General features: G+C 35.9%; 1 protein-coding gene across 1 annotated transcript in view; it reads right to left on the bottom strand.

The window, feature by feature from the left end:
- The window catches only part of coq8aa (coenzyme Q8A-a), a 33520-nt gene extending 19662 nt beyond the window's left edge, over nt 1-13858 (bottom strand). The window contains exons 1-4 of the mRNA XM_079888220.1: nt 13736-13858; nt 7438-7623; nt 3584-3922; nt 1930-1996 (exon numbers count right to left, since the gene is read on the bottom strand). Coding sequence (XP_079744346.1) covers nt 1930-1996; nt 3584-3922; nt 7438-7602 — 571 coding nt within the window. The 5' untranslated portion in view covers nt 7603-7623; nt 13736-13858. The remainder of the gene's footprint in view (nt 1-1929; nt 1997-3583; nt 3923-7437; nt 7624-13735) is intronic.
- Nucleotides 13859-16053: the final 2195 nt, after the last annotated feature.

Genomic DNA, 16053 nt, shown 5'->3' with positions numbered 1-16053 from the left:
CTATTATAAAAAAAATAAAAAATTAGGGGCCGAACTTGATTTTGATTTTATCCGTCAGAAATTGATTAGAATGTGAAGTGGTCCATTTACATCACATTAGTTTTGTTTATTTTTTTTAATTATTTAGAACAATGCGGACCAATATTTCATTCACAATAAGACAAACATCCAAAAGAATTAATTAATTTCTATATATATATATATATATATATATATATATATATATATATATATATATATATATATATATATATATATAAATAAATAAATAAATAAATATAAACATATATATAAACATATATATATATATATATATTCAACAGCCATAAACATTAAGGCCTAAATTATTGTTAATTATTAAAACAAATCCTTAATAATTATCAAATAACACTGATACTTTGAATCTGATATCATTTCTTACTATTATAATTATTATCATTGCTGTTGTTAATAAAATAATACATTATAGATAAATAAAATAACAACAGATACATTATTATTATTGCTACATTACTGTTAATTATAATAATAATAATAAAATTATACTAAAATGTAATGAATTTAATAATGAAAAACATTTGCTTTAATATTGAGCAATAATGTAGTAATGTTTATGGCTGTTAAATTTGCTTATACACAATATATAATATTAACAGCATGTTACATGCAGTCTTGCAAACTGGATGCCACATAAAACTTAAGTCATCTTGAACAGACTCGGTAGCTTTGATCCCTATAGAGCACATAAAGACTTGTCAACACATCCCACTTATAAATTCACACAGTCCCATGATACTTTGGTGGTTCAGAGAATGTTGAATCCAAGCACTCTAGGTCACTGCAAGTATATACCAACGAGATTGTAGTAAACAGATGCCTGAAGATGTTTTCTTGCAACGGTGGTAGATAAGAGTTCAATCTGATAACAGACACTCACCCAGCATGCACACACACCAACAGCAGATGATAGTAGATGCACGTTTTAACGTCTCAATTAGTGTGCGTCAGTGGAAAACTAGCTTGCAGTGAACCAGAGACAGAGAGCTACTATGACTGCTAGCCTTTAATTTCCCCATGTGACAGCACTTTTCGCTCAAACCCTCGTCTATATCTAGCCATTCACTCCCTGTAACTGTATTCAGCACTAGTCCTCTGAGAAATAACCAGTACACTGTCATTTAAACAACAAAAGCGTGTAAAGTTACACACCGCCAGAGCAGAATGGGAAGCTCTATCTTAGGGGAAACAGGTGATGCACATTCTCAGACCGGTTAAGCTCTGTCCCATAATCCAAATCAGCAGCAGCCGCAGTCTACGATGTTACTGTTCAACATGCAGATTAACCTTGAGCCCTCAATCTGGCTCTGACATGTTGTATGAGGATAGAGAAGCAGCTAATTTAAACAGGCATTAGATCAGAGCAAGAATAACACGCCAGAAAGGACAGCAACCAGGAAAGCCAAATATACCAATCCAAAAAATGGCCTTAAGAATCCATAACTAAAGTAATGATGCATTAGACAACATGTACAGTACTAAATTCAATAGATTTGGTGGCAGCACAGTGCAAAATAGCACATTTGAAGAGGTATCCACTCGCTGGATTGGATGCACCATGCAAAAGAAAAGGTTTTCAGTTACCATGGGCATTGTAGAAATGCCCCAATTACTTTCATCCATGCTTCATTTATTTCTCAATAGAAAGAGTCCAGTAACAGGAGAATTACCAAGTGTAAAATATTCAACTGGCAATAATTTGTCTGTCCACATGAGGCAATCACGTATAATAAAACGCCATTTTATAGGCCACTGATAACAGGCTACTTAATCCCAGGAGAATGTACATCATTTTAAACAGATTTTTCAAGAGTGTTGAAAAGTTTTGAAAGGTAAGTGTACATACATAAAAATTATTTTCAATAACCTTACCTCCAAAATTTGCAAGTCTCCCCAGCCGTGTGACCGGTACCTTCCGCTCTCTCGCTCTTTCACTAAGCTACAGCAGGAAAGAGCAGGCATTTAGAGTGCGTCATTATGTTATGTGCTTCTAATTACAAATATCCTTTTTTAAACTACTGGACACACAAAATTTTGGATTTTCAGGGCTCAATGCTAAGGATTTTTTCTATTGGCCCTGCCAAAATGTTCACTAGTTCTAGTCAAGTCAAGTCAAGTCATCCTCATTTATATAGCGCTTTTAACAATGTAGATTGTTTCAAAGCAGCTTTACAGAGATAAACATAATTTAAGGTAACAGAGATTGTTTTGGCTTTATAGTGGTTCTTTAATAAAGTTATTTTTCAGCTAAAGCTATATATTATAGTTATATATATATATATATAATATAGGGTTCCCACACCTTGCTTAACTTCAAATTCAAGGACCTTTCAAGGACTTTCCAGGTCCAATACCCTCAAATTCAAGGACTTAATGTGAGGACACATTTGTTGTGTTCAACAGCAAACGTTGAGGTTCCATCGTAGTAGTTTCGTGCGAGCGTGAACGTCATTGCAATGTACAACACAAAGTACCTCACACGGGAAACACTTAATGTAACGCGTAAATGTGCTTAACTAACGTAAATCAAGCAAGCTAGTGTGCATAGGCCACGAAGTGTTGGTGAAATAACCAGAAATTTTTTTCCAGAAAACTGCTTACACAAAATAAATTCAAGTACTTTAAAGGACCTGTATCTATGTATGTTTATTTTCCAAAACGTTCAAATTAAATCTGAATTTTTTTTTCAGATTCACAAACTTTCAAGGATTTCAAGGACCCGTGGGAACCCTGATAATAATTCTATAAGACTGCTGTCACTTTAAGAGCAAATGCCCGGATCCAATATAGTGTTTTATTTAACGTTTTACGTAACTGACTGTTTACGAGGATACTCGCCTATACAGGCATTTTGACGCAATTCTTTGAAAATATGTCCATTTAAGCACAAGATGACGTGGAAAAATTTATTTGCACGCTGTCTGAGATGCGGCTTTCTCGGCACACACTTTGAGTACAGAGTTCTCTTTCGCGTCTTCTTGTGATTGAGTATTTAGATTGGCAGGGCTTGAAAGCACATGCAAATGACAAGCCTTTGTGACAATGCAGCACTGGCCAGATCGGGTAAGTGACTGTTCTGCCAACTGTCCCGAGCGTCGTTCACGCTGGCCCCGGGCCATATTGTCGAGCCCTGATTTTTAATGTTCTTAACTCAAAAGATTTAAAAAATGGTGTTTTGTTGATTTTAGTCGATGCTTTTGTTAGCTTTCTTTCAAAATTAAGCAAATGATAGTAAAATGTAATGTAAGAATGAAAAAGGGCCCACTGAAATGTCTAGCCAAATTGTTTTGTTCTTTTTGCAGCAAACTGCACTAATCAAAACATTTCATGGGGCCTTCAACAAAATCCAATGAAGTTATTTTTTTATATGGCCTAGGTGTCTATATCTGCAACTAACTTCTAACTTTAGGGGAACAAACAAATTGCACTGCAACTATTATTATCCTCTGTAAAGCATGACATATATAGGTGGGACAAATGGCTAGTTACTCATGGGTGATGAGGGATTGGAAAAGGTCGCCTGTACCATTTGTTTATGTGGTTTGGAGCCGTCTCTTTTTGCCTGCCTGGCTTTCTCGATGTCCTCAGCCGTAATGCCTCCCACTGAAGAGTGATCCTGGTGATACGACCGCGTCTGTCCGGTGAACTGGCTGGTAGGGTCCTTGTAGCCTTTGAACAGGTTTGACTTCCCTGTGGCCTGGCTGAATGTGCTAGCAGCACCTGCGTTAGCGTCCCTGAAAACTGAATCACTGTCCAAACCTTCATGTGCTGCACTCTCAAAGTTCTCCTCTGAAGATGTGAAGTCATACTTGGAGTCCACGTCTGTGCTGAAATCAGAAACACTCTGCTGGCCGCCAGTGAACTCCTAAAAAATAAAGTAGATGAACGTCATTTGGTTATTTCATGTGCTTTCCTACAGCTGAAATAAAATAAAATAAATTAAATGAATGCTATATTGTGAATATAGTCATGACTAAAGGGACACAATACATTTTATAATAAGAGATGAGGTATGCTTTTCTGATATGGAACATTCAAAGCACTATGAAATGCACAATCAGTTCCAGAGGCTTTGATAGCACAAACATCTTGGCAGCACACCCTTCTCTCCTATGCTCTGGAAACCCAGGCAGTAATCCAATCTCCAGGTAGGCCTAAATTTCATTTGCATAATCGTATTGTTGGAGTTATTATACCCTAGTGTTGCCTGTTGTGGAGAATAGAAACCTGAGAACAACAGAGGTGCAACCAAACACCATTATAAAGCGTTTCGAATTACACAAAGCCATACAGCTATCAATGAAGAAATAACAGATACACATAACTATATTACCATGAGTCATTGTAAAGCCTTGTTTTTTTTTCTTTCTTTTTTTTTTTTCTAAAAACAATATAGTAAAGGTTACCAATGTTCAATAAATTATAATAACAATGATGATGATGATAATAATATATTTTGTTGTTATTATAGCAAAACATTTAATTGTTGTTATAATAAATGATATATGCTACCATTCAAAATTGGGGTCTGCATTTACAGCAAAATACAGTAAAATAAATAAATAAACACCATTGTGAAATGATATTACAATTTCAATTTTCAGCAGCTATTACTCCAGTCTTTAGTGTCACATGATCCTTCAGAAATCATTCTAATATGCTGATTTCTTGCTCAAGAAACATTTCTTATTATTATTAATGATGAAAACAGTTTGTGGAAACTATGATACATGCTTCTAAGATAAATAGAAAAGCTCAAAAGCATTTATTTGAAGTAGAGGGTGCATCTCAATCAGCTCCCTTTGTTGTGAATCAGTATATTGTGTACATGAGGTCAGGCTCTGGTAAGGACAGTCAGGACTGTGGCTCACTACACATTGGGACATTGGCTCTATTTCTGGCGACATGACAACGTCCTCAATGTACAACATCACCACTGGTATTTATGAACAGCAGAACTGATATCTTTGACATTATTTGTTCATGTTATTTAAAGAGGTCATATAATGGTACATGCACTTTTACAAGTTGATTGTACTGAAATGTGTGTTGGCAGTGCCTGTACACAACCATCATAAAATGATAAAAATCCATCCGGTGTTTTTTTTTAAATCTTCTTATGTTTTCCCCCGTCTCAAATCAAGCCGTTCGATTTTGTGACGTCACAATATTTACGCCCCTCCCACGATTGTTGATTGACAGCAGCGTTTCAACACAGACCCGCCCTCGCTCGTGAGCGAGCTGTCAATCATAGTCCGCGCGTCATTGATACGCTGGAGCACTGTCTATGAGCAGAATGGCTTCTAAGCGATTGTGGTGTTCTTGGGTGTAATAAGGAACACAGCAGTCATTTTGATATTCCTAAATCCGAACCGCTGAAGACGCAGTGGCTGAGTTTGTTTTGGAAGGGAATATTCCCCACGATCAACGTCAATGCTTTCATGTTTGCGCGAATCATTTCACACACCAGACTGCTTTATAAACGAGAACATTGAAAAAGGTATTAGTTCCTGTCTGAGTATGTGTTGTTTATGTGCCTAATGACTGTCATAGTCTCACAGACTGGTTATTTTTTAAACAGATCAGTAAAATGTTAGTGCTTCAGCCCTGACAGTTGTACCTAACACTGCATAGATAACGTTACGCATCACGGACAAGCCTACATTTACCGAAAAAAAGTTTTTCATGACCATTAGCTGTAACATCAATCTGTCAATGAACTAACGTATACATCAGTAAACACATAGCGTTCATATCTCACTACTCTACCCTGCCAGTACACACAAAGATAGATCAAAGTGAAATTACGTTAACCAACCATTCAGAAACGTCCTGTTTTCCGACTCTGGTTCAAATTGATACGGTTGCACAGTGTCCTCAGAGACTCCCGCTGCCATTCTTCAAAATATACCCTCAACTGTTGTCAAGGCAACACTCCACGTGTGTTGTGGCAAAACGCCCACAGAACAGAGGGGCGGGGTGAGCAAAGCTCATTATCATTTAAAGACACATGCACTTTAACGGCGTGCTGAAAACAGAGCTGTTTTTGACCAGGTAAAATTAGTGTTTTCTTACAATACTAATGAGAATTTTTAATTAAAGTATATTACAAACTTTTAATTTAGACCCTGAAGAATCATATTAGCTTGTACAAAAATGCTATTATATGACCCCTTTAAGTAAGGGTTAATGCCCTTTGAGGTGTACATTGTCAGGTATTAATGGACGACGGCGAAGCGTGAACCGTCCGATGCGCAGCGTTTTTTTTTTTCAGCGGCTTTGCCTCCGCCGAAGTCCATTAATACCTGACAATGGACACCTCAAAGGGCATTAACCCGCTTATACCATGGTCACTTGCCAAATAACACATTTTTAAAACATTAGTTTATATTTTAATTAGTTTTACAATCGAAATCTAAAGTTTTTACAAACAATAACTTGGTTTCCCTGGTTACGCCTGACATTTACTAGGTGTCCTCTATCACTTTTTAATGGACACCCTGCAGCCAATCAGAATTGAGTATTCACACAGACCATGGTATAATATGTGATAATCAACCCGCTCCACAACGCCACCCAGTGCATTTAATTATAACTGCGAGTTAGTGCTTGGGATTTATCATGGACTCACTGCATTAACTGCCAGCAAAGTAGCAACGTAGCAAAATTCGAATTAGTATTTTATTTTTAGAATAATACAGATCGAATATTCGTGCACATCCCTACTAGCAATGTATGTTTGTTTATGCTGAAATATAATTAAATATTATTTTGTATTTTGTATCTATCGCATGTCATTATGTGTAGTGAGTTGGCTCACGTGATTTATGTTTCGCGCTTCAAAACTTCCGTTAGTGAGCATCGATGCCCCTGGTTTTCACGGCCAATTGTAGAATTTTTTTAGGGAGCGAATGTTTCAGTGCACTGGAATGTTTTCACAATTCTGACAGCCCTTAAAATGGCCGACTCCCTAATCAGTGCCCCGACCACTGAACTAGAGAGTTGACTGAGACCCACTCAGATTTTTGTAACACTTTAAATGCCTGTCACTTTTGATCAATTAAATGCATTATTAAATGTTTTTAATAAAATCTTGACCCCTAACATTGAACAGTAGTGTAAATAATAATCAAAGTAATATAAATTATTATTATCCAAAAACTTCAGAAGCAATAGACTGTTTGCATTTGCAATGGTCTGTAGCAACTTGCCTCAATTGCATGATAAATAATATAGAATGTAACTGATGCATGGTCACAGGTGCAAGTAAGTACACTGCCGATTTTACAACGATATCAAACATGGCTCATCCAATCAAATTCATATCCAGAACTTTCCATCTTATAATGAAAACTAATATCTTTTATAGTGGAAACCCACCTGGATCTTCTGCATGGCCATGCTCATGCCCTCTTCAGCCGTCATTTGCATGCTGTGGCTCACAGCTTGGACCCCTCCATTGCGCAAAGAGCTGGCCTGGGTCTCGATCACGGCCTGGCTGAGCTTGGCTAAACCCCTCATCAGCAACAACATGTCGCCTGCCATGATGGTTCCTCTTTACACCTTCTGTACCAGAGAGAAGGAAGTGATTCAATCGCCTCAACCTCAACCGTTTATAGCAAACAATCATTGTGCAAATCTGTCACACTAATTTGGTTTAAGTAGTTGAAAATAAAAATAAAAGAATGAAAAATAAAACAAATATAATAACATTGGCCATGTCACTGAATTAATTCATATAGGCTAATACATAAATTACACTGATTAATATAAACATTGATAATAAGAAATATTTCTTGAGAAGCAAATCAGCATATTAGAATGATTTCTGAAGAATCATGTGACACTGAAGACTGGAGTAATTACATCACAGGAATAAATTACATCTTAAAATACAGGTGCTGGTCATATAATTAGAATATCATCAAAAAGTTATTATTTCAAGAATTCAACTTAACAGGTGAAGCTAATATATTACATAGACTCATTACATGCAAGGTGAGATATCTCAAGCCTTTATTTGTTATAATTTTGATGATTATGGCTTACAGCTTATGAAACCCACGAAATCAAAATCCCAGAAAATTAGAATATTACATGAAATCACACAGTAATTACACAGTAATCCCTGGTCATTGAACCAGGTTTTGGTTCTTTTGGCAGTGTGGGCCGGTGCAAATCCTGCTGGAAAATGAAGGAAGCATGAAGTGCTCTGAAAATGTTCTGGTAGACGGCTGCGTTGACTCTGGATTTAATAAAGCACAGTGGACCAAAGTCCTCTTTTCTGATGAGAGCAAATTTTGCATCTCATTTGGAAACCAAGGTCCCAGAGTCTGGAGGAAGAATGGAGAGGCACACAATCCAAGATGCTTGAAGTCCAGTGTGAAGTTTCCACAGTCTGTGTTGGTTTGGGGTGCCATGTCATCGGCTGGTGTTGATCCACTGTGTTTTCTGAGGTCCAAGGTCAACGCAGCCGTCCACCAGGAAGTTTTAGAGCACTTCATGCTTCCTGCTGCTGACCAACTTTATGGAGATGCAGATTTCATTTTCCAACAGGACTTGGCACCTGCACACAGTGCCAAAGCTACCAGTACCTGGTTTAAGGACCATGGCATCCCTGTTCTTAATTGGCCAGCAAACTCGCCTGACCTTAACCCTATAGAAAATCTATGGGGTATTGTGAAGAGGAAGATGCGATACGCCAGACCCAACAATGCAGAAGAGCTGAAGGCCACTATCAGAGCAACCTGGGCTCTCATAACACCTGAGCAGTGCCACAGACTGATCGACTCCATGCCACGCCGCATTGCTGCAGTAATTCAGGCAAAAGGAGCCCCAACTAAGTATTGAGTGCTGTACATGCACATACTTTTTATGTTCATACTTTTCAGTTGGCCAGCATTTAAAAAAATCCTTTTTTTGTATTGGTCTTAAGTAATATTCTAATTTTCTGAGATACTGAATTTGGGATTTTCATTAGTTGTCAGTTATAATCATCAAAATTAAAAGAAATAAACATTTGAAATATATCTGTCTGTGTGTAATGAATGAATGTAATATACAAGTTTCACTTTTTGAATGGAATTACTGAAATAAATCAACTTTTTTGATGATATTCTAATTATATGACCAGCACCTGTATATTAGAAAACAGCTATTTTAACTTATTTCACAATATTTTATCATCAAATAAATACAGCCATGGTACGAGAATTTTCAAAAATGAAAACAAAACAAAAAATCTTACCAGCCTCAAACTTTTGAATGGAAGCGTGTATATATTTTTTGTTAGTGTAACATAGGTGGTTGACATGAGATATATATTGTATGGGGATGGGGACTGTAATATGTAAACAGAATGTCTTTAAATCAACACCGGAGTGTCATGGGGCATCAAGAAAACAGCTGTTATCACCATTCTTGGCAGCTCTATCAAAGGTTAAACGTTTTCATGATGACACAAGTCTCAAAGCCTTCAGCCAATGACTAACTCTCTTACAAAGTGACTGCAGACACTAAGTCAATCACAAGAAGCATATGAGGAGCTATGAGCCTGTGATTCAGCCCAAGCACTACTGTAAAACTTCATGATGAACCTTTTTTTTTAATTCTGCCAGCTCGCCACTATAAAATGCAGTTTACTTACACAGCAACTTGGAAAACAAGCGGTTTTGCACCAGTAAACTCTTCAGAGCGCAGACACAAATAAGCTTAACTGAGGGGAGGGGTTGGATGAGAGCCTGACTATCCTGTAAATAAAAGGGCTTTAAACTTGGCCTCTTTCCTGAGGTAAAGGTTCTCCAACAAGGAAAAATTATCTCAAACAGACCTTGAGCAACCCGTCAGTATATAAACACACCTCGTGTGAAAATAGGTCAAAATTTAGACTTAATTCTACAATGTGATCATTCCTCAATAGCCAACAGGAAGATATGACACTAGGAAACAAGGAAGGAATTATTCTGCTTTTATTTCAAAGACAGTCTGGAAATGCTCAATGCACATAATTTCAGATTTAACCCTACTAACACATGGATAACTCAATAGAGAGGCGGCTTGCAGCATCATGATGTTTGCTTTAGTCTTTCTATGCCATTTATGATTAACAATAGCATTATACAGCAAGTCTTGATAAACAAAACAAGTGACTTTTCATTTAGTTAATCAAGCTTACTGGTTTTGGCCCTGCTTTTTGCACCCTAATCTAGTGAACTAGGTGTGGTCTGGCAATACAGCAGCATTCTAACTGGAGTCTGTACTGTTACACATGAGTAAGGTTGCACATGCCTGGACATATCTGCATATTTGCAACTGAGACATTTAGCATGTCAAACTTGACAATGCTTGCTGCAAACAATAAACGCTCAGTTGGTAAACGGAGGAACATGTTGCTTATGCTCACCAACGATGCATTTATTTGATTGAAAATACAGTATAAATATGGCAAAACATTATTAAAATTGAAAATAATATTCTATTTTGATATATTTTAAAGTGGAATTTATTCCAAAACTGGATTTTCTGCATCATTACTCCAGTCTTCAGTGTCACATGATCCTTCTGAAATCATTCTAATATGCTGATCTGCTGCTCAAGATATAATATATATACATACATACAGTAGTCAAACACAAAAAAGTGAATCAAGGTTGTCCTAAGACAAGAACGGGTATTGTTCAAAATTCATGTATAACTTTGATGAAAGGTTTTGATCCACTTCAAATGTTGACTACTGTATGTACACACAAACGAGTCCCCAAAAATGATATTACTATGTTTAAAGATAATAACAATGGTTGAAATGTATCACACTGATATAGTTTAGTAGACATAAAATGTAGAAATAAAAAAATAAATAAGACTCGTACAAACATAGATGACTATGCATAAAGTTCTTCAAAGAAAGTGTCAGAAAAAAATAGCCCATTTCATATATCTTTCAACACCCTTTTATTTCCTTTACAGCTAAAACAATGGCTACTCCTCCCTGAAACAGGACAGACCTCTTAATACACTCTTAAATCACACTGTGGTGTCATAACCATGAAACAAATCACAAATGTCAGCCATTTTTGGACACCCTTTCTTAAGCACTGTGCAATGCTAGACGATCGACAGCTGATGTGTCACATAGAAAGGGAACTTGATGACAGTCTGTGAAATACGCTTTGAGGGGAAATAACCAAGAGTAAACCCAAACACAATAAATAAAAAAAAATCCGAGCCAATCAGAGAGTTAGTTAGGGGAAACACCCTTTTCTCTCTGTTTGCAGGAGGCCAGGTTGAGAGTTACTGAATCAAAAACTGGCACGTGGTTATTGGTTACTAATATGCTAAAAGGATTGTTGACAATTATGGCTGATAACTACACATAAACATATGAATATATCATAATAATGCATTGATATCTACTAAACTGCACCAATAAACATATGTAAAATACTGCATTAATATACATTAAAATATATAAATGAACATAAATAATGAAGTTGAATTTCTCAAAAAATGTATTTTGTGATTTAACTGGCAACTGACTGATGCATCAGTTGCAGTGAACCAATAATGCAAAATCAAAACGAGCCATATTAATTGCACCCTTAAAGGGATAGTTCACTTTGAAATTAAATTTTGGTACGTTTTAGCTTACCTCAAGGGCATCCAAGATGTAGGTGTCTTTTTTTCCGCAGTAGTTTCAATTTTGATATTTTTATGTCAAACCGTTCTTGTCTGACAGTCATATCATGCAGGTCTATGGTCACTGTCTCAAAGAGCATGCACAGAGTCCAAATTAAAACAATTCCCCATCGTCCAAATTAAACAATTCCCCATCGTAAGTACACATTGATGGCCTAAGACACGAAACGAGCGGTTTGTGTGAGAAAACGAACAGTATTTATATCGTTTTTACCTCTTATACACAGCCACGTCCAAGTGATCTGAGGGTGCGCGCGCTTCCTGGTGTGTGACGTGTGCGCAGACTGGTGCATAGATATATACACTAGAGGTCGCCTTGGCTACGGCAGTTCATTGGAACGAATGTCTTTAAGGCGACATCTAGTGACATCTATGCACCAGTCTGCGTACACGTCACACACCAGGAAGCGCGCGCACCCTCAGATCACTTGGACGTGGCTGTGTATAAGAGGTAAAAACGATATAAATACTGTTCGTTTTCTCACACAAACCGCTCGTTTCGTGTCTTAGGCCATCAATGTGTACTTACGATGGGGAATTGTTTAATTTGGACGATGGGGAATTGTTTTAATTTGGACTCTGTGTATGCTCTTTGAGACAGTGACCATAGACCTGCATTATACGACTGACAGACAAGAACGGTTTGACCTAAAAATATCAAAATTGAAACTACTGTGGAAAAAAAGACACCTACATCTTGGATGCCCTTGAGGTAAGCTAAAACATACCAAAATTTAATTTCAAAGTGAACTATCCCTTTAAGTCAGGTCATCTAAGTTACAAGTTGCGTTCCAAACGAATTTATGAATTGGTTATTTTGTCATTAAATAGTCTTATAGACCCTCCCCCTCCGCTATGTAATTAAAGCTGTGAAAGCTGAGTGCATGAAGTGTCCAACATTCCACACTTCATTTTTTCAGTTAATTAAGTGCATCATCCCTGTATTTAAAGCGCACTTTTTCTTTTTGGAATTTTTAGTTTGAACACACTATTCACACGATGTATACTACAAAACGGCATAGAATAGTGCATAAATGCACAAATTGTGATGATTTTGTGTAAGATAAGCAAATTTGTGTAAGAAGATTTGTGCAAGATAAAAATCATAAGATGCATTTTATGACTTACCTGGCATCTCACTGATACATCAGTTGCATTTGCAGTGAAGCGATAATGCAAAATCAAAACGAGCCATATTGTGCCCTTCAGTCCGGTCATTCAAGTTAAAGTATGTATTAGTTCATTCATTGCATATAGTTTATATTGTACCTCACTGGCAAAAGTGTTTTTACTGTCCAAATATGCTACAACGGTTTACAAATAAGTAATAAAATAAAGTTAATTATAATAAAGATATATGCTATTGCGTTTAGATTAAATGTATCTTATTTTAAAGATGACCTCACTGCAAAAGAAGGCATGAACTCATTTTTTGTTTTGGTAGTGTATTTTCCAGACAAACCAGATCATGCACACCACATCTCTACCTGTGTGTGCCTGCCAACCCTTACTGTTCTGAAAGATTTCTGGCACATAATAACACCAGCAATCCTAGAGGAGTTCAAGTGTAGTGTAAACGAACAGGCCTTGTGCTTCAACAGAGTTTTGTACACCAATCAACATCGTAATGAATAGACTATGGAATATTACGTAGAGTTCTTTGGTTAAAGGGTGATTAAAATAACATTATATAATGTTCCCAGGACCATGTGGACATGATCAAAACACATGCGCAATGTACGTGCAACCTTACCAATCCATATGCACAGAAATATAACAGTATACAAGTATTAAACACTATTCGAATCCAGATCAAAGTATGGTCCCACGACACGTGTGCTTTGCACGTCTGTTAGCCAGCAATCTCAAGTACACGTTACTTAAAAAACAATTTGCGCTCTTTACAGTGCTGACTTTCATTCAACGACTTAAATGCATTAATATAAGTTTATTCAGCCAAAGAAATGGATGCATTGGTACTTACTTATGACAAATACGTGTTTGTTTTCAGTGTCCAGCTCTCTGTGTACGCTGGATCTGCGTCCATGAGGTGATATCTGTTTACCCTTCTCGAGTGTGTTTGTCAGAGCTGTTTGGCCCCTCCCCCAGTCGCCTGCTATTGGTTACTCAGTAGACGCGACGCAGTGAGAGAGCGGTGCTTGGAAACTTTATCTGCGATTTCATTGGTTCTTTTCTTCTTCAGTCATCGAAGGTTGACCCTTTATATGCTGACAAAGGACAAACATTTTATATTAAACTCTCATTACGAAGAACGCCTTGAAAATATAACCGCAATACTATGCGATACTAAATTAGTGCGGGATGTGCTTCAATAGCAATATTTTAGGAATATAATTAATTAGTCTGTGTTATTATTTATCCATGAGCAGTTGCATCACATTAAACCAATTCCTACTGCAGTTTTAACAAATCATAATATTGAAATTACGCATAATTCAATTTCAAAACAACATCATGCACATGCTTGATCATTTACCGCCCTCTAGTGGTTCAAACGCCCCAGCCACAGCAGCGTGATGACGTGGCTGTGAGGGATACTTAAAAAACAAAACGGCATATAAAGCAGCTACGGATTTTTTTTTATTATAATAATTTTTTTTTGCATCCGCTGTAAAAAATAAATGAAATAAAATAAAAATAAAACCTGTATAAAGCTCCTTGGTTATTTATAATTTTCCACAGCTCTGTCTGGACTTTTTTATACTGAAACTTCTTACAAAAGGTATTGAAGAGATGTCTATCCGTCACTGCCTCGCTTTCATTCCCGTTAAAAATCAAATATGGTTGTTGTATTTGTAACATATTATTTTTTTTGTTAATAAAAATAAAATAATAAATAAAATATGGAGCTGATGTGAATCAGGTCTATTGGCCCAAAAAATGCGATTGCCCCCAAAACTATTCACAGTAACTAAATAGCATGCTTTTGCATAGAACAAAAATATAATTTTTGTAATAATTAAATATAAACTATAATTAAACACATATATTTATAATAACACACACACACACACACACATATATATATATTAGGGCTGTCAAATGATTAATCGCGATTAATCGCATCCAAAATAAAAGTTTGTGTTTACATAATATATGTGTGTGTATGGAGTATAATTATTTTCTATATATAAATACACACACCTGCATATATATTTAAGAAAAATGTGTTATTTATATATAAAACATTTATATATAATATAAATGATATATAATATAAATATATATACACAGTATATACATGCAAATATTTCTTAAATATATACATGCATGTGTGTATAAATATAAAATAAAAAATACAATTTTGGATGCGATTAATCGCGATTAATCGTTTGACAGCCCTAATATATATATATATATATATATATATATATATATATATATATTAAACACATACTTATACTGCCTGACAGAGGACTAACCCATCCTGCAATGCAGGGTATTTGTGAGTAGCCTACATTTTAAAATGGTGTCTCTCAATTAAGTATAACTAATTATATTATATTATATTATATTATATTATATTATATTATATTATATTATATTATATTATATTATATTATATTATATTATATTATATTATATTATATTATATTATGTTTTCATTAAAAATATTGGTGCATTTCCTGTGTTGTACCACTAGGTGGAATAGGCTACGTGTCTTATATATTGTGATTCTGTGATTTGAGAGTAGTGACCTCATTATTACTGAAGATGTTAATCATGAACTTTTATTTGTTTGTTTCCTTATTTAATTGAACGAAGACAATTTGATCTATAAACAATAACATGTTAAAACTCATCTGAGTTTTATCCCTTGTTTAGTCTACTGTTCCATGTTGCTTATATTGTGGCTGTTTGGCCTGCGTGTTGAAGAGGTCTTGCTTTATTGGATAAAGCTGGACTCTATGGCTATACTTCATCAAACATAAACGTAATCAAGCATGCTGTACATGATGTTGACATACAGTAAGCTTTAACTTGACACATTTAGTAAGACTACAAGAAATTATGAAAAACACATAAACAGAGAAATAGAATAAGCGTTTGCATTGGCGCATCACATTCATAATACGTATGTGAAGCTTTATTTCTTAACCTCTGCTTCTGCAAGGTTGAAACATCAACCAATGAAATACTCAAAGATTCTCAAGCAATTTTAACAAACATGTTTTAATGCAAGAACATCATTTTGCAACTTCTCAACTTTGTCTTAAAGGTTATTTAGTTTAATGTGGCTGATTTCTTCCTAACTCATTTGAAATGCACATGAGCTCTACG

The sequence above is a fragment of the Squalius cephalus genome (genome assembly GCF_949319135.1).
Source record: "Squalius cephalus genome assembly, chromosome: 12".
NCBI lineage: Eukaryota > Metazoa > Chordata > Actinopteri > Cypriniformes > Leuciscidae > Squalius > Squalius cephalus.
The sequence above is the reverse complement of the archived record's forward strand: the minus strand, read 5'-3'. Positions and strand labels throughout refer to the sequence as shown.